Source organism: Rhea americana, unplaced genomic scaffold (assembly GCF_003343005.1).
Source record: "Rhea americana isolate MKP2758 unplaced genomic scaffold, rheAme1 scaffold_225, whole genome shotgun sequence".
Lineage (NCBI taxonomy): Eukaryota > Metazoa > Chordata > Aves > Rheiformes > Rheidae > Rhea > Rhea americana.
In genome coordinates, this window is record NW_028186341.1 from 1,186,578 (window position 1) to 1,213,923 (window position 27,346).

The window sequence follows — 27,346 nt, forward strand, 5'->3', positions numbered from 1 at the left end:
AGATATGATAAACATTTACTAATGCACTAAAGGGGGAAGCAAGAAGGAGGGAGTCGCAGCGTTTTGGGTTCTCTGCAGAGGTGAGCAGTGAGTCTGGTTTTAGTCACCCCCAGGAGAACAAGGAGGAGTTCAGAACAGGTAACATAAATCAGCAACTTGGGAAAATTTCTTTGCAAAGAGAATGAAAAAGCTGCAAACAACTTAGTTTATAGAGAGGAGTAAGAGAGGTCAAAATAAAAACAATAATGGTAGAGAGGACAACATATCGGATATTACTTACCTCTTACAACAACGGCAAAGGGATAGTCAAGTGAAATGCAAAACTAATACAACCATAACGGATTAAAGGAAGTAAATTCTCTTCTACCTTATGCATGAGGCATCAGTGGAACTCAGTGCTGTAAGAGACCGAGCACCTCAACAGTTTGGGAGATTTTTTTCCTTGTTTGTTTTTAAATATTGCCAATTTCAGTAGCAGACAGCATGCTGAGCTGGACTTGTTCTATAGATAATTAGAAGCTTATTTCCTGGCCTGTCCCTCTCTGATGTATCATGCCAGGCACATTATTAATGTTAGCTAATAACTAATAGACATGTCTGAATAATCTCCTCTTTTCTTCCAACAGCTGAGCACCTAAGCACATCCTTTCATCATGGGCAATTTCCATATACTTTACACAGCACAAGCCTGCCATTACTTTGCAAGCAGTAAGGCAATTCTCCAGTAACAACCTACCCAATTGAAATGATCATTTAATGCCTGTTTCTGATACTCATTAAAAAAATTCTTGGGTGCTATTAAGCAGAATCCCTGACTCTAGAGGTTGTAAAGTCAGAGGTTTAGAAAGACAGCGGATACCAAGGACAAAATGACAGACTGCTGACCAAGGCTCAAACCCAGGAACAGGAAGCCTTGAGTTCAAGTCCTCGTTCTCTCCGAGACTGATGGTCAGGCTGTTCAGGCTARCTCTATATTCAGACCACTTTGTTTGGTATAATTACAACAAAACAGCACAGCTGTCTACAACAAAACAACACAGAGTCTAGTATGGATACTCTTTSCACAAGAAAACTGAGTTTCTGCCAATGGATGAATAGTGAAGTAGTTAAAGACTATATTGAAAATGGGTTATATAGCTATTTCACATAATATGAGTTACATATATAGTATCAGCTGCAAGATTCCCTCCCCCTTCCGTTCATTTGATCCAGCTCTGTATTTCCTAGAAGGAAAAACCAAACAGCTCCTCTCCCTTGGCTTAGAAGCAGCATGACAGCACTAAATCATAACCAGCTGTGGACACTGCTAAAACTGGAATACAGCCCAAAGCAGCTGAAATTTATGGGAATAAAAGAGTCACTRTAGCTGTCCCTCAAAGGGTAGCAACATGGAATCAAAGGCATGAGATGATCACAGGATACCTGACATGGCCATCTTGGCACTCCTGGGGAAATGACAGTAAGTATGGTTGTGTGTTATGTGTCAATCATCTGTATAAATCTCAATATGCTTTGATTGTTTAAAACAAAACTAAAACAAAGCCACACATTTCACCAAACAGAAAGGAGCAATCCGATCTGGTGTTCTCAAGCACGTCTAAACATCAGTGATTTATGACTTTAAGAAAGGCACTAAATGAAATAACAGGCTTAGTCTTCTTTTGCCTGGGTGTTACTTTGCTTTGGTTTTGCTATTAGCCAAGCCTTTGAAAGTGTGGCTGTGTGCCTAAAGCCACTGCCTCCCACTATATAAACTAGTTTTCCCAAACAGCCAATATGTATCACGAATTAGCAGTGAAGAGACCTATCAGGTCATTTAGTCCATCATGGGGGTCAGTGCAGGTTACTTTACTTCCCCGTGTTTCTCCATTCTCCAGTATTTACATAGCAGCTGTAACTGAACACCCAAACAAGAAATCTGTTTTTTTAGATAACCTACTGTGAAATGTGCAGTACTTACTTCAGATGGCAACTCAGTGCTGAAATCCTTTAGAGGTACAGTCATTTAATAGTTTGGGAGCCACAAGGGTGTGGATACACACTATTTTCTGTCATTTAGCATTTAAACAGTTAAGGGAACCCTTAGGCAAAAACTTAGAAAGCCTAAGGATAGCTTCTTAGGAATGATATCCATGCGCCTAGCTTGATAAAGCTATTGATGTATCTCGTGATAAAAAATTCCTAGCTTTGTAGGTCTCAGCCTGCATGATTTGGCCTTGTCAGCCCTAACCTGACAAGCTGCAACAGGTCCATTACTCCCTCTGTGCACTTCATTGTACCATCTTCTGCTGTGAATCCTTTCTTAGATAATTGCCTTGATCTACACATGGAGCACAGAGAAATTACTGAACACCTAAACAGTAATTTGACAGAATCTTRTTATCAACAGACCTCTGGAGAATTTAAAATGCCCTAAAAATTAGAGGACACAGTTATCACTCTATAAAGAGCTATCATATAATATGGGTTAATTAATCCAGTCTTTGACAGCYGTGTGTTTGCCTTCCCATTTTTGGAAGGCTTTCACTTAAACCTGGCAGTTCCAATGCATGCAGTATTTTTGCAGTAAAGCCTTTGGTAGAATATAGGATGTCAGTGAAGCCAAAGGCACTGTGGATCAACAAGGAAAGCAGAAAGGCAGGGGAAATCAGAAACTATAGGCACCAGCATGGCTATCGAATCTTCTACTCAGATATCAGCTACGAAACTGTTTTCCTGGGGTTAAAAAAAAAAAAAAAAAAAAAAAAAAGGTGGTGAATGGGTGGCCTCCCATGCAAACTGCATTATTTTTAGTGACAGACTATTCCTAATTCACTGCACATTCTGCCTGAAGTGCATTCAAGCATCTGGAAAGAGTGAGGGCTTCCAGTCAGATCCTACTTCTAACAATGCCTTTGAAGTACCTACAGATGATACAGGACAGGCAGTGGAAATTTCCAGCTCAGCAGAACAAGCCCCTGAACAAGTGCCCTTAGAAGGAAGGGAAAAAAAAAAAAAGAAAAAGAAAAACCCAGAAAATGCATTTTATCTCTGGCCTCTTAAACCTGCAATGCCATTCTGCACATCCCATCAAACATGGTTTTGATCACACAAAGTAGAAGAGTCAGTTCCTAAGACTGCCTGCCACAAGCAGCTCCCTGTCTCACAAAAGCACAATTTAAACTGCAATCTTTTCTCAGACTCATCTCTCCCTTTCCCGGCCTGCCTCCCATTTACTCCCATCTGCCTGTTCCCAACGGAGAAAACACTCTCCCTCTCTTAATATATGAGATAACTCTGAAGRCAGGAGTTAGGCCACATTTACTGAAGGCCTGGTTGGCAAAAACATCTCCTCAAAATATGTATGTTGTTACTGAGACGATCCCTCCAAAAGATAGGAGCCTTATTCTTATTTGCTTCATCAAGATGCTAGCTAAAGTCATTTCATATAAAATTGCCAACAACAGCACTCAGTGCTGCAAGCTTTAACCTTTTTATATCAGACCTCTATTTCAAGATGCCCTTTCTCCTGCAGCAAACATGGTGCCTATTACAGCTACGGAGTTAGGAGCTGGGATGACTAARCTGCCTCTGATAACAAGCTCTTAGTTTTACACACTTTGAAATAAACTGCTTGGACAAAAGGAATATTCATGGTTGCAATCTGACACAAGCAAGTACTCTTCCATGTGTACACCACATAGCTTTCTGYAGGGAAGATTAAAACAGGCAAGCATATGTAAGTTATACGCTGAAATAAACATCACAATTACTTCTGAATTGAGGGAACACCATCCTGCATTTCTCAGCCAAGCCCCCCAAATCAGTCACAGGAAAAAAAAAAAAAACTTGCAAGAATAATGACACAAAGCTATTAAACAGCTATAGAAGCTATTAGCTATTATAGAAGCATTAATTAGAAAAAGAGAACAGTCGTACAGGATTGGGCTCCAGAAACCCATTCACCCTGAGATCCGAGCAAACAGCGAGACCATGGTTTACTTACCTCAGCATGGGGAAAGGGAGGTTCTGGGAGATACACCTTTGTTTGTTTGTTGTGACACAACCTTTACAAGGAAAGGAAAATAAGCTGGGTTAGAGATTTGCAGAGCATCTTACAGTATCTGCTGCCATCTACTGTTAAGCTTTCCCYGGGGAAAGACATTTCATATCTGTGTATCAGGTGCAAAATCACTTATTTATTTTGTTCCTTCCAGTCTTTGTGTTTAAAGAACTAACACTTACGGGGCACAAGGATTCAGTCTTAGCAAGACCGCTTAAAAAAGGTGCAAGACAACTGAAAGTAATTTTGTAGACACTATGCAACAGAGTCCCTTTACTGTTGAAAACAGSTGCTGACTTTGGAAGATAAGGCCCAACACAGAAGTAGAGTTCAAGTAAACAGTGTCTAAACACTTGGGTGTCTGAACCAGCTAGACACAGCGGATGAAACAAGAGCTTCATCTGCACATTGCACTCAGAGCCGCTGTGCTACCTTACTGGCCCACGTAACATTCCTACTGTTTTSACAGCAGTATCTAGCCCAAAGGATTCTTACAGCAAGAACCTTGCAGCTATCACTTCAGCTGCAGCTGAAATGAAATCACCACGTAAGCACAAGCCAGAAAACTGTTTAACTATAAACCAAGCATGGCAACACACACTGGTGAGTACACTGAAGTTTCGCCAGGACATCAAGGCTTGATTTTCCTACTTTCACTGAAAGTAATGTATTCTGAATTCACTAGATTTCAATCCTCTTTACAATTCTCCTGAGGAAGCAATTCACCTCAGATTGCCAGGGCATCTCCTTCCCTTGTCTGAATTCCACATCAAAAAGTCTGGAGAGGACGGAAGGGAGGGAAGGCTAACTTGCTCTGTCTAATGATTTACAGCCCCTCTTGGTATGTAAGAAGTTAAGAACAATCACAAGTGGTCAGGTTCCCCCTTCCATGAYTCAGTAAATTGAAGTCTGAAAAATCTACTTTGTTTAAATAGGGAGACCACAGAACAGTTTTGGGGACACTGKATGAGCAAGCAGGCACAGCTGAAAGTCCCTCAAGTCAGGTATATCATTTAGTCATCAGTGCTAATACCAAAAAGCAGACTATTTGAGTTTGTAAACACATTCAGTATATGTTCTACAGGAAACGATGCTTCCCTAATTATAGAACATCTACTTACACACAGACRTACAAGCTTGTGACTCAAGAAATGTGTTCTCAATTCCAATCAAGCATATATTAGAATATGTCAAGTAGACATAACTTGCATACACCTATTTACCATAGTTGGATGTGTGAATTCAGCCTGATGAAGCAGCTTTTTAACACCTACCATTCAGCAAAGATCTGGGAGAATTCAAGGGAGCTGTTGGCAACAGGTGAGATGAAATAAAAAGGGACATTGGAGAGTCCAGCAGAGTCAATATACTGATACAGGCACTCCAGCAAATCGTATATTACTCCTGAGGGGTAACAGGGAACCAGTACATTTCCTCCGTTCCGGACAGTCATAGCTAAGAGAGAAGGAAAGAGAAAAAAAAAACAATTAACTGGGCTCATATTTAAATTTTTTAATAGAGTTCCTTTAATCCAAACATTATACAAGGTATAGAAAGAAGCTATTGTGTGAATCAACAGAACACTGTGTGCATATGAATGCTTCCGATCATTCAATACATCTTCTGCCTTCTCCAGGCTTAGCAGAGTGAACGATTACACTGCCTTAGTTGTGGGCAGCACAACAGACTGAGCACATATGAAACTCCTGACACTAGAGGGTAGTCTTGCACCAGCAATGAGGTTAAATCCTGTCCGACGGGACAGAGAACATCCTCCCATCAGAATAACCCCTGCTCTGCCTATTAGCTGTCCATGCAGAGGGGCAGGACAGCGGTCCACAGGCCTCAGCTGAAAGCACCACACGTTCTAGAGGAATGCCTGAAGATCCAGTGATTTCAAACTGCCCTCCAAGCTACAAGTGGGGACAGGCAGAGGAGCGTCTTTCCCTTTTAAGAGCTCTAAATATTTCTATTTTCTTTGAACATAACAAGAACAATTTAAAATCTCTGTGAACTATAGATGGTATGGGCCTTGAGAGAAAATGAAGAGAAGAAAAACAGGCTTTCTCTGCAATCAAAACAAATCAGAGTACGAAAGTAAAAGCAAGAATAGAGCAAACATTTTGTTCTTTTGGCAGAATGAATTACAAAAGTGCTGCACCTTATGGGAAAGAGGAAATACTTGGTTCAGCTCACTGAGCAATTGCTGCCTCACTAGGATTTCATCTGTGGCCATGGGGTAAAATCACTGACTGATGTTAATTGCAATGCAGCAACAGTAACATTATGCATGAAGGCAGTACACAAAAAGCTGTGAAAGAGGCTGGAAACGCATATATTAAACCTTGTCGTAATCACTTCCTTGGCTTCAGTTTATTGCAGACTCCGATGGGGTACACACCTAGCGCATTAAGGGTCTTTTTGCCTTACCTACACATTCAAGAAAGATTTTTACGGACAAATATTTAAAGGTTTTATGGAGCCTAGGGAGACACACAGACCTTGTAGTAGGGTTTTTCGTATGCATTTAAGGTGCTTAACTCCTTTCAGGAGTCAGTGCCTATTACAAGCTGTTCTCAACATCAAATGGCAGTTAAAGTCACCTACTATATCAGAACTATACTATACAACATCAACAGCATTGAGGTGGGTTTATTGCCTAGGTTCTCTCCGGGTCACATACAAACTCTACCATCCTAGTATTTGTGAACAGGAATAGGAACAGAACCTGAGATGTTACAGAATATCCAAGCAATGTGCTATACGCTCCCTCTAATATGGGCAAAACTAAACCATCCCATCTGTAAACAGGATGTGAAGAGAGGCATGAGAAGATTAAGAATGGTATTTTCAAAGCCATCGKGGGGCTGGAAGTTAAGCCTTTCACTCCAGGAACACAATTTACACTGCTTCATTATGCACCCAAGAATTCTACATGCAGAAAGAGGAAAGGTAAATACTTACCTTATGGGATGCACAGCAGCAAGGATGCTGCACAGGGCAGAGACAGWGGGTGCAGGATGCATTAGTGATCAGCCAAAAAAAGCTAAGGAAAGGGATACACCTGCAGTTCTGTCTCTGGCCTGAGCTGAGATACCAGCTGAAACACTAAGGTGCGCGTCCCCATGAAACAGGTCCCCAGGCAGAACGCCCTCCTTCTCCTTTGACTCAGGCACCAAGTAGCTTTGCCCAGTTAAGACAAATGGCTCACCTTCCCTTTGAGGAGGCAGGAAGCAGATCTCTCATCTAATAATGATTTGGTTAAAGGATTTGTCCAGGTCATGGAAAATTTGGGTGTCACGCCCCAAGCCTCAGAGTTTGATTTCACAGCTCTCCGCTGCCAGCAGCCATTGGTTCACTACAAGAAACTCAAGTCTCTTCTGTCAAAAACAACTAGAAATTACAGATTCCTTGGGCCTCAGAGAATAAGGGAGGGTAACGCATTTCAGCAGGCACCGGCTTGAGTCTCTACTGCCAGGAAAACTACAGAGCCAGTTACCAATAAGTATCAATAATATAAAATCATGGACCAAGGAGTGGAGCACTCTTCCATCCAGCTGCCCTATCCACTAGACTTGCTGGCCCTTTGAATTTCATGTTCCTGGCTGCATGGTGACACAGCTTCAAAACAGGACTGAGCCTAGTCCCCAGGCCAGGAAAAGGCAGCAGTGTGGCTATACCACTACTGACAACACTGCAAACAGTTTTTTGGATTAGAATACAGCATTTGTTTCCTTCGTGCWAGTTTATGTATCTTTGTGGCGATCAGTGCAAGTGAGCACTATTTCTTGAAGGGGTGCCTAAATCGTTCCATAAAAGGGATAAGAATTACCTCTCAGCTTGTCTAAAACAGGAATTAAAAAAATTACAGGTGTATTACTTTCTGTGCAAGTAACAGGTCCAATCTGGCTTTCTGTACCACTAGGACAACATTCCACAGTTGTCAGGAAGAGGACATGTATATTTGAAAGCTGTTTAAAGCCCAATTTATCTCTGAGACTGCTGTACTCTCTTGAAAAAAACTGTGTAATAATCTTGGCATTTCAAATTTAGTCTTCTTCAGTGGCTCCATAACAAGTTGTTCAATTTACAGCTCACGATGAGATACTTGCATTTCAAACAGCTGCCACCACAAGGTCAAGCTGGCACCTGAAAAGCCAACAGTGCTCTTTTCTGCTTTATATAAATATATAAAGYGCACACACACACATACACAGTAACACAAAATATCACAAACTGTCCCTACAGCCAGAGTCCGTCAGTTTTGCTGATGATGCCCAAGGCAACACAAAAATCCAACTTTTTCAAGCCGCAGAATGCTGGTGCTGCAGTGCTGAGCACATGGGGGTGTGGGCTACACTGAGAAGAACCTGGAGATGTGATAAAGTAGGGTTTGAGTGTAGTACACAAGATATGGAGAGGAAATCACGCATGTGACTCGATAATAAGGGGAATCAGCATCTACAAACTTACATGTTGGGATGAAAACTGAGGTGAGGGTGAAATTTTCACACTTCCATTTCTGTGCTTACCAACACTTAGTCACAAACATGCCATTACCTTATGATACACATCTTGGGAAATTTCCAGTGACTTCTTTAGAGTTTTTAGCTAGTATATTTTCAGCTTCTTGTGAAGTCTTCTGAACAGTTTTTGAAATGCAAAATGTATATGAAAATCATTGTGATCTGTTTTGCCTACTCAATTGCTTTTCAAAGTAACCTACTGCTTTTTTGGACTTCTTCGCATATCTGCAAGAAAACTGATTCACTGTTTTTTCTCTTGGTGTTGAGGTGGTCATGTAAATACTACTGGTAATACTACCAGTGTCAAGTAAGAGTCAGCCCTACCTCTGCTTATCTATAGAATCATTTAGTTTCTCCAAGTCACTGCAGTTTTTGGCAAATGCCACTCAAATTCCAGATTCTTACAGGGACATCATTTTAACATTGAATCTTCCTTTGGTCTTTAACGGTTTTCTGATTTCTCTGAGTTTATTTCATTCAAGACAGAAGCTGGCTTAAAGACTCCAAAAACTTCCTAATAGTTCAGAATATTCTGTGAAATGGAGCAACTTGTGCAGATAATACTCACCTGCATCTATGTATGTAACACATTTATTTATATGCATTCACCTTTTGGATTTTGCTTTGGTCCAAGCTACAGCTTTAAGACTTTGTTTAAYATTTTAAAAACATTATAATTAACCAAAGTGTCACTCTTGTTCACTTAGCAAACAGCTGTTGCAGTTTGAGATACCAGTGACCTCCACGATTCTTGCAAGAGGACATCTGTTGGACAACAAGACCTTGCAGCAGAGTTGGCAGTAAGTCAACACATACCACTCCTCAGCCACTCCAGTACAAAGTCTAGCATCTCAGCTCAAAGGTAGGTTGTATCATGCTTCCATCTGTCATGGGGGCAGCAACCCCCAAAAGGTCCAGAAGGGACAGAGAAGGGCAGCACATATATATATGTATTTATATAAAACACACACACATGCACATACACAAGGAAAGGAAGTCACAGGTGTTGAGAATTTATGCAGTTTCAAGGGGAGGCTGAACAAGTTCCTGGAAGAGAAACCCACTGAGCATTACTAACTACACAAAAGCCACATCTGATTCAGGAAATTCCTGAAATAAGAATAGTTGAAYGATTTGAGATTATGAGGGGAAAGTATCACAGAATTTCCCCCTACTCTTCTACTTTTCTCTAGATACCTGCTTATGGCTGCTGTTGGAGCCATGGCGTTTGCAGAGAGGATCTCTGGTCTAACCCAGAATGACCATTCTTATAAAATGCTGAAACGCATYCTATTAATAAGTGTTTATACCCCTTAATGATCGTTTAATCTGTCTTCTCATAAAAAAWAATCCACACAGATAATTTTACCTTGTACTTCCCACATCAGGACCAATGACTCTCGTTTGAACATGTCCTGAATAGGGATATCTGATTTTGACTTAGAGTTGTTGGTTCCTGGAGGAATCTACCAAATCTGTTGTATTATTTCCTTTCCACTACCACATTAGCCTTATAATGGGATTTTCAAAAAGTACATACATTCAGCCTCCATGAATATGCACAAGGATTTCAAAAGAGAAAGAAAGTATTGTCTTCTCTTCTTCTCCAAGAGTACATTCACACATGAAAGAACTGCGACTAAGAATTACTTGCTCTTTGGTTCTGTTCCCATCCTTTTTCTGCAACCTTGAGTAAATCACCTAACTACTATAGCTCAAGTTTCTCCCAGGTATGAAATGGGGACTAGGACACTTGCTTAAAGGGAGGATTCTCTAATCTAGATTTATAATGTCTTTTGATAACCTTTGTAACAATCCTACCATGAGCATTTTAGCTTTCTTTGTAAGAACTAGTTAGTTCAAAACAAAAGGAAGATGTCTGATAAGAGAACAGGCAATACATAGCAGGACAAATATGAGCAAGCGGTTTGATGACAGAAGGGTGAGAGCACAGAGGAGTTGAAGTGGGGGAAGGGGGAAAAAGGAGAGAACCACACTGGATGTCACATTCCAAACAAGCTGAAAAATGCTGCCACTCACASTGATACCACAGCTTTGTAATTATCAGCTTCTCCAGCTGTGAAAGCGTCTGATTAGGTTTTATATTTCTGCAGTCTATAAATATATCTCAATATAGTTTTTTAAACAGAGATTGTACTGTTTGCTTTTGATATATTTAAAAATCAGGTGTAAGAAGGGAAGCAGATGTGCCTGTTTTCAAAACTGAAAGTCATAAAAATAGCATGTAACAATTTTACACTGGCTGAGATACAGGAAGGAAATAGTAATATTTCAGCTGGGAACAATATCCAAAACCTAGGCAACACGTAGTCTGTTGGCAGCTAAGTGACATACTTAGCAACCAAGAGCAGCAGATGATTAAATCTCATTATACCTGCTCCATTCCAAAACATTTTAGGTACAACTTGTGTCTCTCCAAGCACTTACTGTATTAATGACATCAGAAGCACATCGTAAAATCTAAACAGCTAGTTTTATGCCAGAAGCTATAGCTGGACAACTTACTCAATTCCAGGAATCTCAGAATTACTTCCCACCCAAAGCAATGAAGAGGATGATAAAATAAGCAAAAGACTGCTTTTAACAATGACCTACCCAGGTTGCTGCAGAACTCTCCTACCATACCATCTGGGTTAGCAGTAGGGATTTGTGTAAGACCGGTCAGGATGAGAACATCACTGTTTTTAAGAGAAGCCTGGTCCATAGGCTGAAACAGAACACAGTGAAATAGAATCAGTAACAGAGTCACAAAACAGGTTTCTCTGGTCTGCATCAAGAGGACTGCAGTACAGAAAGAAAACACCAAGAAGACCAAGAAGGAGAATACATGGAACACGTTAAACTTAACATCCCTCTATCTGTGGAAATGCAGTTAATAAAAAACACATGGAACTGTTTACCTGCATATTACAGCACAAAACATGCAACTGAACTGTAACTGGATCCACCTCAAAGCAGTGTTCTCCACAGAYTAATCATTTCATGGCTTTAGGAGCTGAACATTAAAGACAATCATTTGCTGAGGATGTGGCAGTGTAGGCAGGAAGGGTTTRACACTATCTCTGGCTGCACTGATTTCCAGCTAGCCTCTCTGTGCCATCCAAGGTGTCAGCTTTGATTTCCAGGGCTCTCTGCCTGGTTAGAGGGTAGTACCATTTTCCTCAACCATTTCATGGATTCTTTCTGACAGAGGTGAGATCAGCAAGGAGCTTTGGGCTTGACAATTGTCATAATTATTACAATTGTGACTTTCAAACACTCATTTAAGGTTAATTTTGTTTGTGTAGGCCTTTTCACAGCTATGTTGCTGTGGAATGGGAAATAGTTACTGCTGGTAGAATAGATAAATTGTTTTAGAATCCTTAATATTGTTTGATTTTGCTTCTTTATCTAAGAAATAATCACCTGCACCTATATACATAGCTGCTATAACATCAAGCCAAACAGATAAATATTTCCTTAGCAGATAATATCTGGGAACAATTGAAAAAAATCACAGATTCAACTGTATATATAAAAAAAGAAAAAGTACTGTCCTCAGTGCGACACCAAAGCTAAATAAAATATGACTTGTTTTACCAGTCTCCCATAGCGATCAGATCAGCACTGTGCCTCCCCTTAATCTTTCTTTGAAGGCCGTACTAGTGACTAAGCTGTGTCAAAGTGAACTTGATGTTTTCACAGGGGTATGATCTCTGATCTGCTGGGTCGACAGTGTATGTTGTACTGATCTCGTGCAGTTATAGGTACAATCCTAGATTATGCTGCTGAAGTGCTGYGGATAGCTATCACGAGCATCATCTAGCATGTCTTCTATCCACACCACATCTGCTTCCTAGGGGACAGAAGAGTTTACATCTGCACAGTCAACCCTTTGGCTCCCACTGATCCAAGGAAAAAGAGTGGTAACTTGGCTGCTGACAGGCAGTATAATGTTAAAGCAAATGTTGSTTCTGTCTCAACTGCACACAGGCTCACACTTCTTCCACTGAGGCTGATCATTTTACATACTTTACGAGCACTTTAACAAAGCAGAACGAAAATACACGTTCACTTCTCCCTATYAGCAAACATACAGTAGAGATTCTGAAATTATATTTAAGTAGGACCTGATACTGAAAATATATATTCTTGATACTCAACATTTAGTACCAACTGAACTTGAACTGGCAAAATCCAGTTTTACCTCTGCAGATGCAGTACGGCTATGTTGAAAAGTTAGCTTTCAGCCTCACTCTAGACTGGGATGCACTTTCTACTACTACTGTTCAAGCAAAGCAGGGCCACTGTAGTGGCCACTGTAGCCACCTGAGTGGTATTTCATGGATATTCATTCTCCATAGTCCCTCTTCAATCTCACCAATCAGGAAAGGTTTCTGTGTCCACTTAGAAGACTGATGAAGTGACTTCTGCTACTGAACTCAGAAGATCCCTGTACAATTCCCTTGCTCACAGACCTCTAGTCCTATTCTTAAGTGACAGAGAAAGACCTTGTGCTGTCAAATGTGTAGGGGAACCAATTTCACCAGAAGTCTACACGGTGCACCACCTTGTATGACCAGACCTGTTAAATGAGATTTATCACAATCTTTGACTCTCTATCGTGTGTCTGTGAAAATGAAATGCCAATAATGCAATAAAAAATAATATCGAATCTGCCTGTGATAATGTACATAACGATTATGCCATATTAGATACACATAATTTCAGCTGCTATTGCACTGAGAGGGCTTGCATTGATTTTTGTGGGTTAATGTAAAGAAGATGTCTTAAAAGGCTTTTAGTGACATGTCTGAACCTAGGCTGTCAAGTTCCGTTCTCTACTTTGGTGCCAACAKGCAACTGTGTCAATTCCAGCCTAGGCAGAGGTGGAGGCAAAATTTTTAATAGCAACCATCTGCCAGAACACAGAAGTAAGGAGAACAATTCATGGTGCCAGACGTAACTCTCAGACAAACTCTTTAAAGCTCTTCAGTTATTTTCAGCAGCTAATAGAGTCTTGCTGAATCTCTCACTACAACTTCTCATGAAGATCCGCTGAGGATTTCAAGTGAGATTCCTGCTGCTGCATCCAATATCAACTCCAAGAGCCAACATTCCCTGTACCCAGTTTTAGATATCTATACACCCTGGGTTATGTCTAATCTGTTTAAACTACAGGTCTCATATTCTATCTGCTGTTAAAAGAGACAGGTTGATTACAGATTTAACTTAACTCTCTGCTGACTATAGATGCAACTTGGATGTCTAATTTAATGAAAGCTTTAAACCAGAATTTATACCAAAGAAGCAATCCTGTGCTTCTCTCCCTAGCTGCCAATTCCCACCCACGCTGCCATCTTCACTGTGCCTGCACAAGCACTTGTCTGACTGCACAGAGGGACCCAGGAGTGGCTAGAATTAATCTGGCAAAAATCAAACAAAAAGTTTTGTTTTTCAGAAAGATTAGCTCTTCAACACACTTCACTGTATGATCAAGCAAATCACAGTGCCAGTAGAAGGAAGGACATGGGGAAAGGATGGGGGGCAGTTTTGGTTGGTAAGATGAACCCCATCCTGTTTGTACCTGTAGAGAAGGACTGCTTTCCAGTCTTTTACTGTGAAAATTAGACAAGCTGCAAGAGGAAGAAACATTTTTCCAGTAGTATGTCCAAGTAAGTGGCACTTTGTAATCCTAGACAAACTGCTAAGGAGACCCTGGACAACTGATACTCATTTTTAATCACTATGGAGGAGTTCCAGAAGACTTAAAGAGTGCTTATATTTCACTGTTATTCAAAAAGATCAGGATATGTTTTTAAATAAACATATGCTGATTAACTGGATATCATTATCTAGGAAAACAGTAGTGACTGTTTTCATACACTGTTAGAAGAATTTTATTAAGACTGCTCGACACGATTTTGTGGAAAAACAGGTCTTGTCAGGTAAAAGACTTTTCATTCCAGGCTGAAAAAAATATGTGTTTGTTGAAGATAATTTTGACTGTGTGACACTCAATACATTGTTTTAACTATGTAATATCTATCGAACACATCAAATAGATGAAGAGCTGCTTGACAGGTCTCAAAGATCACTCACCTTTATAGACTCATCATGTTGTAGGAGCTTGTAATAGCGTTCATGGGGATTAATACCAGGTCAAAATATATCCATTGTTTTCATCAAAAGTCTGACAGCAAACGTAAGATGGCTGATGATATCTGGTTATTCATTAATGTTTGTGATACGGCAAACAGTAAGGAAAAGGCAGTCTGACAACCATTCCAACTGCTTGGTAAGCTGGTCCTTCAAGCTATGTGTCAATACACACTAATGCAAAGAGTGATAGATCGTCTGCTAAAAAGTGAGGCTCTTAGGGAGGGTTTATGGTACGCGGGACAAACAACACTGTCAACAGAGTGAATAGTTCAGATTTTATCTCTTGTTAGAAACTAGAGATGTTCCCTATTGATTAAGGCAGGTCTTTTCCTGCACTTTCTAAAGCTGAAATCACAGCTTCTTAACAGCTATTATTTCTCCTGCAAGCTGGAGTGACAGCAGATCTGCTATCCATGAGCTGTGCTCTTACCAGGCAGCTCATTCACACACCATTCCCCTCCACAGGGAGATCATTTCCAAATAAAAAAGAGATTTCACCCAAAGTTTCCAAATAAATGTTTACATTTGGAGAATGGGGAAACGTGGTCAGTTTAACCTAATAAACAATGCTTATGGAATCACAGTACTGAATCACCACTTCACGTTAGTGAACAGAAAMCACTCAGTTACCCAAACCACTTCCTACAGCATGAAGTTTCTCCTCACAGAAATATTCCATACATACATTGTCAGATACTGCAGCTGCTCCTTCACTAGAAGGTCATGAAAGATCACAACCCAGGCCAGCATGAGGCTGAGGATAAAAAGGGATGTAGAGACTCTGACACATTCCATAAARCTGAGTGCAGTCATATTATTAAGGAGGGTTTATCTGTTGTAATTGTTCAGCTCCTGAAATAAAGCTTTCAAATGAAGGATGCTCAGAAGCAAAGCTCTTTAGAAGATACTTACCTTGGGGGAAATTACTTACTAATCAWGAACTTGACATATTTTCTAAATTATTTTTAAGTATCTCCTGCTAAAATTGCTTTTAACTATTTTGACAACTTCTAAAGCACATAATACTGCAAACTTCAAACCATTCTTTCCACTGAGAATTTATGGATCTAGAGAGAATTAATTTACTGGAAATTACATCTACAGCACTATAAAGACTTTGCCCTTAGCAGAGCAGGGTGGAAATGTTGGCAGCCAGTTAGCTATCATTTCTTCCAAGGAAGGATGTTTCAGAAGTGATATAGAAGCAGTCTGTGAYTGTCTGTAAAGACTCGTCAGTGAAAAATGGATTTTTAAAAAAAGTTACTAATGCTGTAAAGTTACAATGTTGTTTAACATTGTTGGAATTTTCCTATTTAAGGTGAAGGAGAATTTCACATCTTATCTCATAAGTAGGCTGACATCAAATTATCAGTAACACAGAATTTTTGTTGCCTTTCCCAAGCACCTATTGATACCTGTCCTCTTATCAGGGTGATAGGTCTACTCAATGTATCTTAAAAGTTTAGCCATTTGCTAACTGAGGTGCATTTGTACAGCTTCTACTACACCTAATCCAAACTGGTGTGAGCCCTTCTGTGTTTTTTTTTTTTTTTTTTTTTTTTTTTTTGAGAAAAAACACTTCCCCAGTAGAGGACTAAGAAAAGTGTCTGTACCTGAGGGTGTGTTGTAAGTAGGGAAGATCCCGAAACATAGGAAACCTTTTCATAGTGCGACTGGATAATCCAGTTGGAACTTCCAAGGGCATAGCCTGAGCTGAGAGGAGTGACCTGCACAGCACCAAACAGCTCCTGAAACACATGTGGAGAGAAATTAACCTGAGAGAGCCTCCAAGAGAAGCCAGAACAGGTCATTTTATCATCAGTGGTATGAATAAAAAAAAAAAAAATCTGCTATTCAAAGACTTTATGAAGCCAGTTTCCTGAGCTTTATGTCTGCTGTTCCTATTTCCCCATATCTAACAGGACACATGCTCTGAGCAATGCCTCTCCTGAGGTACGGTCTTCATGAAGTCGCTCTTCTATGCAAGTTGTCTGGCATCTGAGTTCACATTGCACCATTCCTCTCAACAGAGGAATTAACAGGGGTCTTAATCCTCTGCCTGGCCATGCTGTATTTAGGAAGCTTACAGCAACTTCATGTGTTTGAAGCTTCTACCTTGCTTTAGTTAAATTCGACTAAAATTGCTCAGCAGAGGAGAGACAAGGGCAAGCAGTTTTGTACTGATACAGTAGTCATATATGTTTGAGTTACACATTTTACTGGGAAAAATGTGAATTTAAAGACAAATTCATCAATTCTATTTCTTTTCAAAGAAAAGAAATCTACTATCTACTGGTGATTTAGAAATATCTCTTCCCAATCCCAACACACACCCAAGCCAAATTTCAGTTTRATCTCCAAGCATAAGCAACCTGAGAGTTGTCTCCTTTCCAGGAGAAAGAAGACATTCCTTTCTTTTTATTAGAAAGTGTATTGTTTTATCTGTACACAGCAATGTGTTACATTTGTTTTGAGAGAGGAAAATAAGCCTCCATGTATGCCTCACTAATGTGATCTGCTTTCTGGTTACTGAATAATAGAACAAGTATCTAATTCATGTAATACTAATGATTTCTCCAGTATCCCAAAACACATTTAGATGCCCCACAAAATAATGCATGGTCTCCATCTCCCAGAGTTTATAAGCCAGGGCTCCAGATTCTGCTGATACAGAGACACACAATATGAACAACAAACCATTCTTGATGCCATGTTTTGGGTTAACTGGCTAAGGAGGCTCTGATTACTGTTGGATGTTTGCTTTGGGATGAGATAAAATATACTTTAGAAATGCCTCCTTTTTTTTCTAGTAACTACAAAAGAATTCTGAATGATTGACTCAGATGCAGAAATCTAAAATTAGGTGGGATGGAKCCACACTGTGAAGACAGTCAAAAATGAACAGTCATCACTCATAGATACTGAGGAAGTCTAAGTGCCTTCAACATCAGTAGCTCAAACATTCAGTTGCTAGTCAGAGCTCAGTTGTTACTCATGTCTGCAGCCAGGTTAATGGTGGCTTCAGGTCTTTTTACACCAACTATCATGCAGTACTGTACAAACATAAATCCACAAACTTTAGTAGGCAGCAGCACTGGTTACTCCTCTCAAACTATCTTACATGTAAACAGTAAAAACTTCAATGTTCCCCGAACTTTGGGGGATTGTGAAGTAAAAAAAAGGAAGCAAGTAACAACCTTAAGGTAACAACTTATTTTAATTCACATTTTTGATTCCTAAGGCTCTGAGCAATGATAGGAGGTTATCACGGCCCACATGCTGCCCACAAGCCAAATGAAAACAGTGCATCTGCAGACTACAAAATTGTTGGTTTAGTTTATTCTAGACTCTGCACTGAACTATAGTCGGCCGGGTTACAGGCAACAAACTTGAGCAAGGAACCCTTTGGAAAGCCGTGTTTAAAGTTCAGGTTAGACCATTATGTTTTGTTTACAATACCTAATTTGCAACATAAAAGAAAGTGGAGACTAAAGCACTCTTAAGATTCCCAGAAGTGAGATACAGTAACTCAGAAGGGGATGTGGCTTACAGACAGAGAGGATGCATTCATTTGGTCCATCCTCCCACCTCTCAGTGGGCCAGCCTTCAATTTTGAATTCCCAGGTATGCCTTAAAATTGGTGTCCCCTGAGGAACAGGAGGAACAAATGGATACTCCTTGATTTCCACCAGAAAATAACCTTCCTAAGAGGCAGAGTGGGATATACTAGGAGACACTGAAAAAAAAATCTTGTTTTGCTTTTCTAGGCTAGGGTAACTACACTAGTCTTACACAGGACTTAGAAGGAAAATAGAAAAGGAAGGGCTTTTCTCAGACACTTCCAGAGAAAAACTGGGAAACAAGAGGTTGTTACTGTTGACTTGAGGATAGCTTTACAGATACTCACAATTTTCTGAGAATACCCCACCATCTGGATCTTACTGAGTGCAGCATTCACTTCTGGCATAGTGTAGCACTTCCTCCACATAGATACCTCCACTGCATCCTTCAGAGGGGCGGGCAGCAACCTGCAAAGATCATCAGGATCGGGGCATTTTCAGAGCTTCCTGAAAGACTATCAGCTTTTACTCCCATTTTTATCTCTATATCTTAGATTTTTTTTCTTTTTTTCTTTCTTTCTTTTTTTTCCTTTAAATATGCATAGTGCTCCAAAGGGAGGAGGAAGATTTTCTGGCTATTGAGGAATAGAACCACRTTGCCCATTTTGACTCGACTCAAAGATTGCTCTCCTTCAGCTCCCTTTGTTTTTGTTCCTATTCAGCCCTTTTTTCAAAGAAGTAGCTGTGATGAAGGTGTTACAGCAGCTCCTGTGGTATTCTCACCATTGATGAAAGGTGCTGGCTGATCTGAAATGGCAATATGAAAAGCACTAACAGAACTGGTAGATGACTGGGCTCTTGAATCAGTGTCTATTTTGTATACCCCAGTATCCAAAACTAAAATTTGAAAACAGAAGTGCGGACCGCCGCAAGCTTGGGACTAAAATATAGGTACCAGATCATGAACGAAACCCAGCTCAGTTCCCAATTTTGTCATAAGAGTCTTATGGGAGCATGCGCCCCTGCACCTCAATTTCCATGCTTTCAGCTCAGACACATCACTTGCTTTCAGAGCATATTGGCAAGGATACACTAGCTGACACTGCAAAGCACTYTGAGATCCCCTACAAGGAAGTATTTAAGATGTTTTACACCAAAGAAAAATCCATCCATTCTCCTATTCACGGCCACTGCAAGTTAGCTGGACAGCGTTGTCAAGGGAAGAAGTGAACTGTAAAGTCACAGGCTGCAAGAGAGATGGCTAACTTCTGGGAAATAAATCTTCCTTAGCAACACGAACTGAGGCAGGAAGCAGAACAGCTGCCAAATGCATAAGAAGAATAGGATTTTTTTTTGTATATTAAACCAGTGCTAAATCAAAGGCTAATTCAAACCAATTTCCAATGATTTATGGAAATTGGTCAAGTTTCTTTGATCAATTTGTTTAAAGGAATTTAATTTATTGTTATATCTACTAGGTCAATGAACTCCTCCATAATTTAAAATACTGAAGAAAGAATTAAAGCCAGCTTTTGCCAAGACTGCTCTACAGATCTAGCGTGATAACTGTAATTCCAACACATGCTGGCTGAAAGCACACTGCTTAAGGAAACAAACAAAGCATCCTAAGCCTTTTTGGGGAAGTCATAAGCAACAAAAGGCCAGACAATGTGGATAGTTGTCCACCATCTCACTGAAGCAAATTGCCTGTAAAAGCCTTTAACCTACCATAAGAAGCATTTAGTGTTGGATGCTTTAAGTAGCTTCTCTTCCCAGAAGAGAAGCTCCCAGGCAATGGAGAAAAGTGAGGAATTGTCCTTGGTGATTGAAGTAAGTTTCTATTAGCCTTGGACTCTGTGGCTACACTGCAAATATCCTGTGATTCCCCAACAGAGTCTAGCAGGATCAGTCTCCAGTGGTTTCTTTCTTGGCTGAATGGCACATAAAAGATAGTGAGAACTGCTGGTTCCTCAAATGTCACCCTGCTGGCGTTCAACCTGTCACTTACTTTTTTGCCATTTGTACAGGAGGTGACTGAAGGATATTTTAAAGTCTGTAGTGAACCTACTCACACAGTGGCAACACCCAGCTTMTTGAGGACCATCTCATAACAGCTGTATGGAGATAGATGCAGGAACAAACATGGAGGTATTGGGAAGCAGCATGGTCCAGCAGTTAGGATAGGAAATTTATATTTAAGAAACTCAGATACTTGTATTCTTAATTGGGCATGTGTGCAGATTCAATTTCCTAAATCTCTAACATGCTACCTAATCCTGTTCAATGCAAAGCATAACATTTAGTATTTAAAGTGTTCCTGTTAGAAGGGAAAGAATGACAATACCAAACTGGATCAGAACATCAGCCTGTCTTGTCCACTACCCTGTTTCAGGAAACAACCTGTTCCAAACACTTCGAAGAAAGATAAAAGAAGCCATTGAACAGGTAGTTGACAAAGCATCTTTCATGAGGCAAACTTCCCCTTCAGCCCTCTGAATCATAATCAGTATRAAAGATATCCTGGTTGAGCATCTATAGAGCCTCCACAAGACTGCTCATTTAAAACAAAAATCATTGGTAATAAAACTTCCTAAGCAATTAGTTCAGATTGGGTCTGATAATGGAAAAACATAAGCTGCTATTATGAACTTATTATGTTTTATACAGTATTTGCATTTAAAATGTTTCGATGCTTTATCTAATGAAGATGATAATACTTTGTTTTATACTAACTATTCAGAGTAGAACTAGCTGAACTGTAAAGCAATAACAGGAATTGATCAGCCTGAAAAATTAGACTTAAAAGTAGTAAGTATTCTGTTCTAGTAACAGCCAAGTATTTAAAAAAAATTGCCAAGTATCACATTTTCTGAGATAATGGATGTCAGTCCAGCCCTGCATGTGCTATTAGCCAGGTGTTAATTTGTGGATCAGTAGATGTTTGCTCACGTTATAATAATCGGTTCCATTCACGCTTGCATGACGCTTGTCACCAGGAATCTCAAAACACTTTGCAAACATTAATTAAGCCCCTCTGTACCCTGTATGATGGATAGAAGCTCTATTTAACAGAGGCAGAGGGAGGTGGAAGCAGGAAATCCCCAGTTCAGGTGGGGCAGAGTTGGAAACGGAACTCAGATTCGTCCTGCTCTTCCAGCTCAGAGGCAACACAGGATCACAGCTGCCACAAGGCAGAGCTCACGTTAAATAGACTTAGTTAACACACAGCTGCAGGGCATGCTTACTAGTTACGTTTGACTATCCSCACTGGCGTAGCATTTCTTTGCTTTGCATCTATCTCATATTTGGGCAAATTACACATTTTTCCTCTGGAAGTTGGGGGAGCTGCTGTCTGGTCAAGGTTCCCAACAATAGTTCATATTTTGGCAGTGCTCTGTGCTCTGTCCTGTAAGTGGGACAGAAAGGTTGGTCATATCTATCTCAAGGTGGCCTCTAACACCTCTTGCCTCCATCAGTGCCTTATTATAACAGCTGACTGACAGATTAGCCCAAGGAGGAACTATCCATGTTGGAGTATTTCCCAAGCAATATTAAACAAGAAARAAAAAAACTTTAAATATAGCTCCAACAAAAAAGATTCCAGTCTTCTACAGCAGTTGAATTAGAACATAGATCACCTCTCTGTGTTCGCCTCCAGAATAGTCAACAACATCCAAAGTGCTAGACAGTATTTTTTCTAAAATATGACCATCGAGAAAGTGATATTAAATGAGTTCCAAGATATATGATCCTCCTTTAAACCATGCATACAAAACACACGCACTAGTGTGACGAGAATAATGGCTCCAGTCCTCTCTTAACACATCACTGTAAGCTTCAGTAGTGGTTCCAGTCAAGGCATTGGACTTCAAAAGTAATTAAGAAATACTATTCTAATGAGAGTTTACATCAACCAGCCCAGAATACTGATCAACTTTATTGTCTTTAGTTTTGTTTTACATCTGTGTTTTACTTACCTTCCTCAGAAAAGTGATAGTTGTGGTGGTGAGGTTAACACTGCTCCTTTGCTCAGCAGGGAGTACAATATATGGCTAAACAAATGTTAATTTGGACTTTTAATTTCTTTGCTTTGTTATATTGGAAAATGGCAACACTACTTCTATAACTTATGAGATAATTCATCTTTAGTAAAGTCTTAAATCAAGCTACATTGAAAAGTAGGAATACAAAATTGGAGCTCAATTAAAAATGCTCAAACCAGCTTTTTAAAATAACTTTCTAATTAATCAGTCTTATTTTTAAAATGCGCTAGCAACAGAACTTTCTCCTCCATAGAACATGTTATAAATCTAAAATCAACTTTATTTGTAAGGAAAGTATTATCTGCAATTAATAAACCGCACTGACAATTTTCAGATTACATAGGCTATCAAAATTTTAGAGGTACAAGCTCTGAATTTTTAAAGCATTTTAATGTAGAGAGAGATGGACTCTCCAAGTGACTTTTTTTTTAATTTCAACTTGCTTTTAAGCTTTGACTGAAGTAAAGCAAAAAAAATAAAAGCAAAAACAAAACCAGAAAACCCTCCAAAACTCTGTGAGAGAGCCTGTGAGCATGGGAAGACATGTTATATTGTGTTATGGTTGGCTACCAGTGACTTCCAACAGTTCAGTGGCTTGACTTTCTGAGGATTTCAGCAAACATGAATGTAAATATAAATTTATATCATTCCAGTACAATATAAATAAGTTTAAAGAGTTTGCTAATGTCACTATTTTTTAAGATGTTAACACAGAAATCTGTCATTTTTATCAACTAACAAGTTATCTGGGGGGAGTCTAGAGGGAGGTTTGTATGTTAACAAGTCTCCCTCCAGGAATCAAATTTATGTAGTTGTTTGGAAGACCAGCACTGTGCAAAGGATTAAAGAAAGAAAAGAGCCAAGGAGTCAGTCAAAGCTGTACTTGTCTTAAGCTTCTTTTTCTGCTTAAGGCCACTAGCAAATCAAATTTCAAATGATGTCAGCGACCCATTATTACAGTAAACTATATATATTGGTTACAGTTTTAGTGCTTTAGGACAGTCACCCTTTCTGTGTGGGCTGCTCCTTACCTCTGTACCTCCTTGTTCTTCCACATGGAGGCAGACTGAGCCTTTGGCACACGTTCAATGGAATTCACAAGTTCTTCCATGAGAAGTCTGCAGAGACACCATAACTAAATTACCATCACAGGCTTTTAGGCAGGAGATAACTGACCCAAACGCTTCCGAAACATCACAGACTATCAGCCAGTTTTAAAGAGCGGTTATTCCTGCAGAGCATCACAGCAATCACCCCTCACCACACTAACCCTCTTTCCCAGCTTAGCATGTCAAGCTCAAGCTAGTTCAATACTGCCTGGTTGCAACAGCAAACGATCCGGCCTACTGGATTGTGGGTTGTTTGGCAAGTTGCAGGACAACAGGCATTCCCAAATCTCTTTCCTGCTGTGCAAGGTGATTTCTATGTAACTGACTGCTTGTCGCAAGGAATAAGACATTACATATGAAGGAAACTTGTTAGCTGATGGCTGCTTATCACTAAGAGAAGCCAAGCACATTGTCCATGTGAATTCTCCTCCTCTATAATTGCACAATACAGTATTTGAAACTGAAAAATATGTCAGGCATTAAAAACTGGCACTACAGATTTCACTGGAATCTTACTGCTTGAAACTAAACAGCATTTGGAATTGCGTGTGTGCTTTCCCTTGAACGTTGGAAGTGATAGATTTAACGGTAGAATGATGATACATGGAATCACTTGAGGTTGGGAGAACTACACAAGAGCCTAATCTCCAACTAGACTATCTACAATTGCCATCTTCAGCTACAGGCCAGCAATACTCTTGAGGTCTAATACTAATTTATATTTATATAATTCTTTTCTCCTTTGTTTTTTGTTTATTTTTAGACAAATGGAGAATCACTCCCTGGGAAGTTTGTAAAGGACCGTTAGCGGACAAAGGTTCCTGTGCTAAAGTGCTTACGGAGTAGGAGTTCAGATACCATGGCTTCTCTAGTCTCTAATTATTGAAAATGGCAGCTGTTCTGCACTACAGATGCATACAGCTGCAGCACAAGTCTGCTTAGATTTTACTGAGGTCCAAACCTGCAGCCTTTACTTGCAGGAGTTGATCTATCAAAGTCAGCAAACAACTCTGTTAAGAAAATTCTGCAAATTAAATGGCCAAATATGAAGTTTTTGACAGCACTGCCCAGTCTTGTATTTCGAATTCTGATTCTGTGATTCTACTTCAGTCTCATATATCTGCTGTTTTTCCTAGAGCTTCTCCTCTTTGGAGTTAAGAGCTTATGACAGATCTCAAACGTCATTGGAAATGAAGACAATTTAAATTCCCTTCCATGCTGTAGAGCAAAGATGAAAGGCTGGAAAACTACAAAACAATAATCCTAAAGGCATYTAATATTTTAAAGATGGGTGATTCCTCTTTTGTTTGAGGGGAGCAGAGGGGAGGAGGAGAGATCTTTGACTCGTGGGCTTTAAAGGCTTGAAGTTGGCCATACGGCAAGTACTACTTGAGATGTCTCAGTCCCCTCAAGATCTACTACTCCGCATGCAATGCCTGGACTCACAGCAGCTGCTGTAAATATTGAAGACGGTGAGTTCCAGAGTTTGGGAAATATTGAGTTAACACATTTTCAGCACTAAGGACTTGGCTGGCTTTCAGCTACTGCCTAAGAGCCTCTTCGGAACATTAGACATCATTCTGCCCATATTGTCCTTTACACCTTTTCCTTAGCAGTGATGAAAGAGAAGTAGAGAATATTAAGGGGCTTTTTACCTGCCAATCTGAACAGTGGGCTCAGTGGCATACACTGTTCCAGTGAATCCTGTGTACTCTGTGATATAGGGCAATGCCATCATGCAGTGATAGTTTGAGATCAAGATTACGTCTACTGTAGAGAGGTCGAGCAGCTCAGTCTGAAAACAGAGGAAAGAGAAAAGCAACATGTAACCCTTTCATGCAGTTTAAGCACTGGCAGAAAAAAACTCTTTTATTAACTTTATACTGCAACAATATAAATGGTCTATTGAAAAGGGGCATATCTCAGCAGTGGCAAAGATTAATGTTTCCTTCAAATTAAAAAGATTTCTTAAAAAAATCTCTAAAATTATTTCCTCCTCAAAGCTAAACAGGGCACCATGTTTTGAGTTTGTCTTTCATATAATGAAATGGCTGCCGTTAACAGAGGCATTCTGATTATACATTTGTCATATGACTGATGTCTGTTATACCGTAGGGGGAAACATTATTTAGCAGGGGGTCTCTCCTGCTTTTCATGTAGCACATGGTACTGACCCCAAAAAGAGACAGAAGAATGCAGATCATATTTATTCATATGCTTAGCATAATTCATACATTTTCCCAAACTAAATGCTTGGCATCGTTATCATTCACATTTTCTACAGCAAGAGATTAAGCTCATTCGTTTGATATCACAAAACAGACGGGTGGGTCCAATTTGTTTTGATGTGACAGCTAAGATAGCAGTTCAGAGAGTGAAAGGAGAAGATTTCACACATTGTTAAAGAAATTTTAATTAGAAATATTTACTGGTAATGCTGTAACACACATGGTGTCAAGTCAGAAATGTACAAGATATATGACCTCTAACTCAGTTATTATAGATCAGCTAACGGAATTCAACACTCATCAAGCACATATTATCTGATTACAAGGCTTGGTCCAGCAATTTGAATAAAAACTGCAAGAAAGTAGGTCACTCGTCTTTTCAGAGGGTTGACATCATGCTCTGGTGACAAGCTGCTTAACTCACAACTATGTGTTCCTGGTTTCAAGCCGTGATCACAGCTGAAGTTGAAGGCATGATCGCAGGATTCAGTGCAGCGGGTGAAACACCACTGACAGGTTCATGACAGAAGAACCTTTCATCTTACCAAGCTTACCAGACAGAAAGACACTACACGGTATCAAGGAGTTTGCTGATGTCGGCTTCTACCCAACTGGCTGTTCATGGTTCGATTTTCAGTCACGTCTAGACTATACAGAATCAAACAGGGAGTCACTCATAGCACTGGGCTGAATTCCTGTCCAGCAACCCATCAGAATTTGGAGGATACACAAGCCAGACTACCAGTTTCCAAATTTAAGTGTCCCATTTCTCACTACCTTAGAAGCATTTACTAACAGGATGAAAAGGGTGTCAAAATCAAAGCAAATGTAAAATCTTCTCCAGCTTTCTTGCAGTTTTCTCCCTGAAAGCACCTATGAACTGAAGAGGTTTAAAACTGTTTCCTGAATGTGAAGACCAGAAGGTTGCCAAGCAAAGAAAGGGCTGCACCCTGCACTCTGACATGAGAAAGTATACTGTGCTGCTGAGACAGCCACTTATCACCTTGTGGCTTCTGGATTACATTCAAAATTTGGCTTTCTTGGGCAATGGTGTTCCTGGAAGTGATACTATGATTCTCAAACTGCTTTTGCAGACAAGTTTCTTAAAAAGTGTTGCTGAAGGAGACAAAGAAAAAGACAAAGTGTCTTTCATACCAGCTCCTTCTTATAGCCAAACAAGAGCAACATTTTCTACTTTGCTCATACGTTCAGCTGGCCATGACATCTGAACCTACCTCCAGATAGGGGAGTCTGTGAAGCAAGAGACAGGAGCTATGCATTGCTAACAATACAATTCCTACCACTTGCAGAGAACACTTGACATCTGTTGGGAACTTCGGGAACTGAAGCATTTGAGAGGCCATTTATAAAACCTTTACAACTGCGAAGTGTGGCTGGCTGCTATCTTCTAGTTATGACATGGACTGCTGGAAAACAGCATTACACTCAGTGATGACAGAGGTACATCAATGAAGCAGCAACTCCCTGTCAGTCCTACTTAGAGCTAGCAATGTGGGTATTTTCCAGCCCAGTAAAGTAAGCAGAAAGGCTAGCTGAAGCACCCCAAAAGCTGGCAGGTTATTGCTCCTGTACTCAATCTCAAGACTCCGAAGGGAACACAGAAACWAAACTCCATCCTTCCCAAGATGTGGGACATAATAGCACTTTCTGSGCAT

General features: G+C 40.0%; 1 protein-coding gene across 2 annotated transcripts in view; it reads right to left on the reverse strand.

Moving 5' to 3' along the window:
* INTS9 (integrator complex subunit 9) overlaps positions 1-27,346 on the reverse strand; it is a 69,518-nt gene that overhangs the window by 28,953 nt on the left and 13,219 nt on the right. The window contains exons 5-11 of one of the 2 annotated variants that reach the window (XM_085305669.1): positions 25,098-25,237; positions 23,365-23,451; positions 18,638-18,758; positions 16,344-16,478; positions 11,185-11,296; positions 5,317-5,497; positions 3,986-4,046 (exon numbers count right to left, since the gene is read on the reverse strand). In XM_085305669.1, coding sequence (XP_085161795.1) covers positions 3,986-4,046; positions 5,317-5,497; positions 11,185-11,296; positions 16,344-16,478; positions 18,638-18,758; positions 23,365-23,451; positions 25,098-25,237 — 837 coding nt within the window. The remainder of the gene's footprint in view (positions 1-3,985; positions 4,047-5,316; positions 5,498-11,184; positions 11,297-16,343; positions 16,479-18,637; positions 18,759-23,364; positions 23,452-25,097; positions 25,238-27,346) is intronic. The other variant, XM_085305670.1, reaches the window with a different exon arrangement.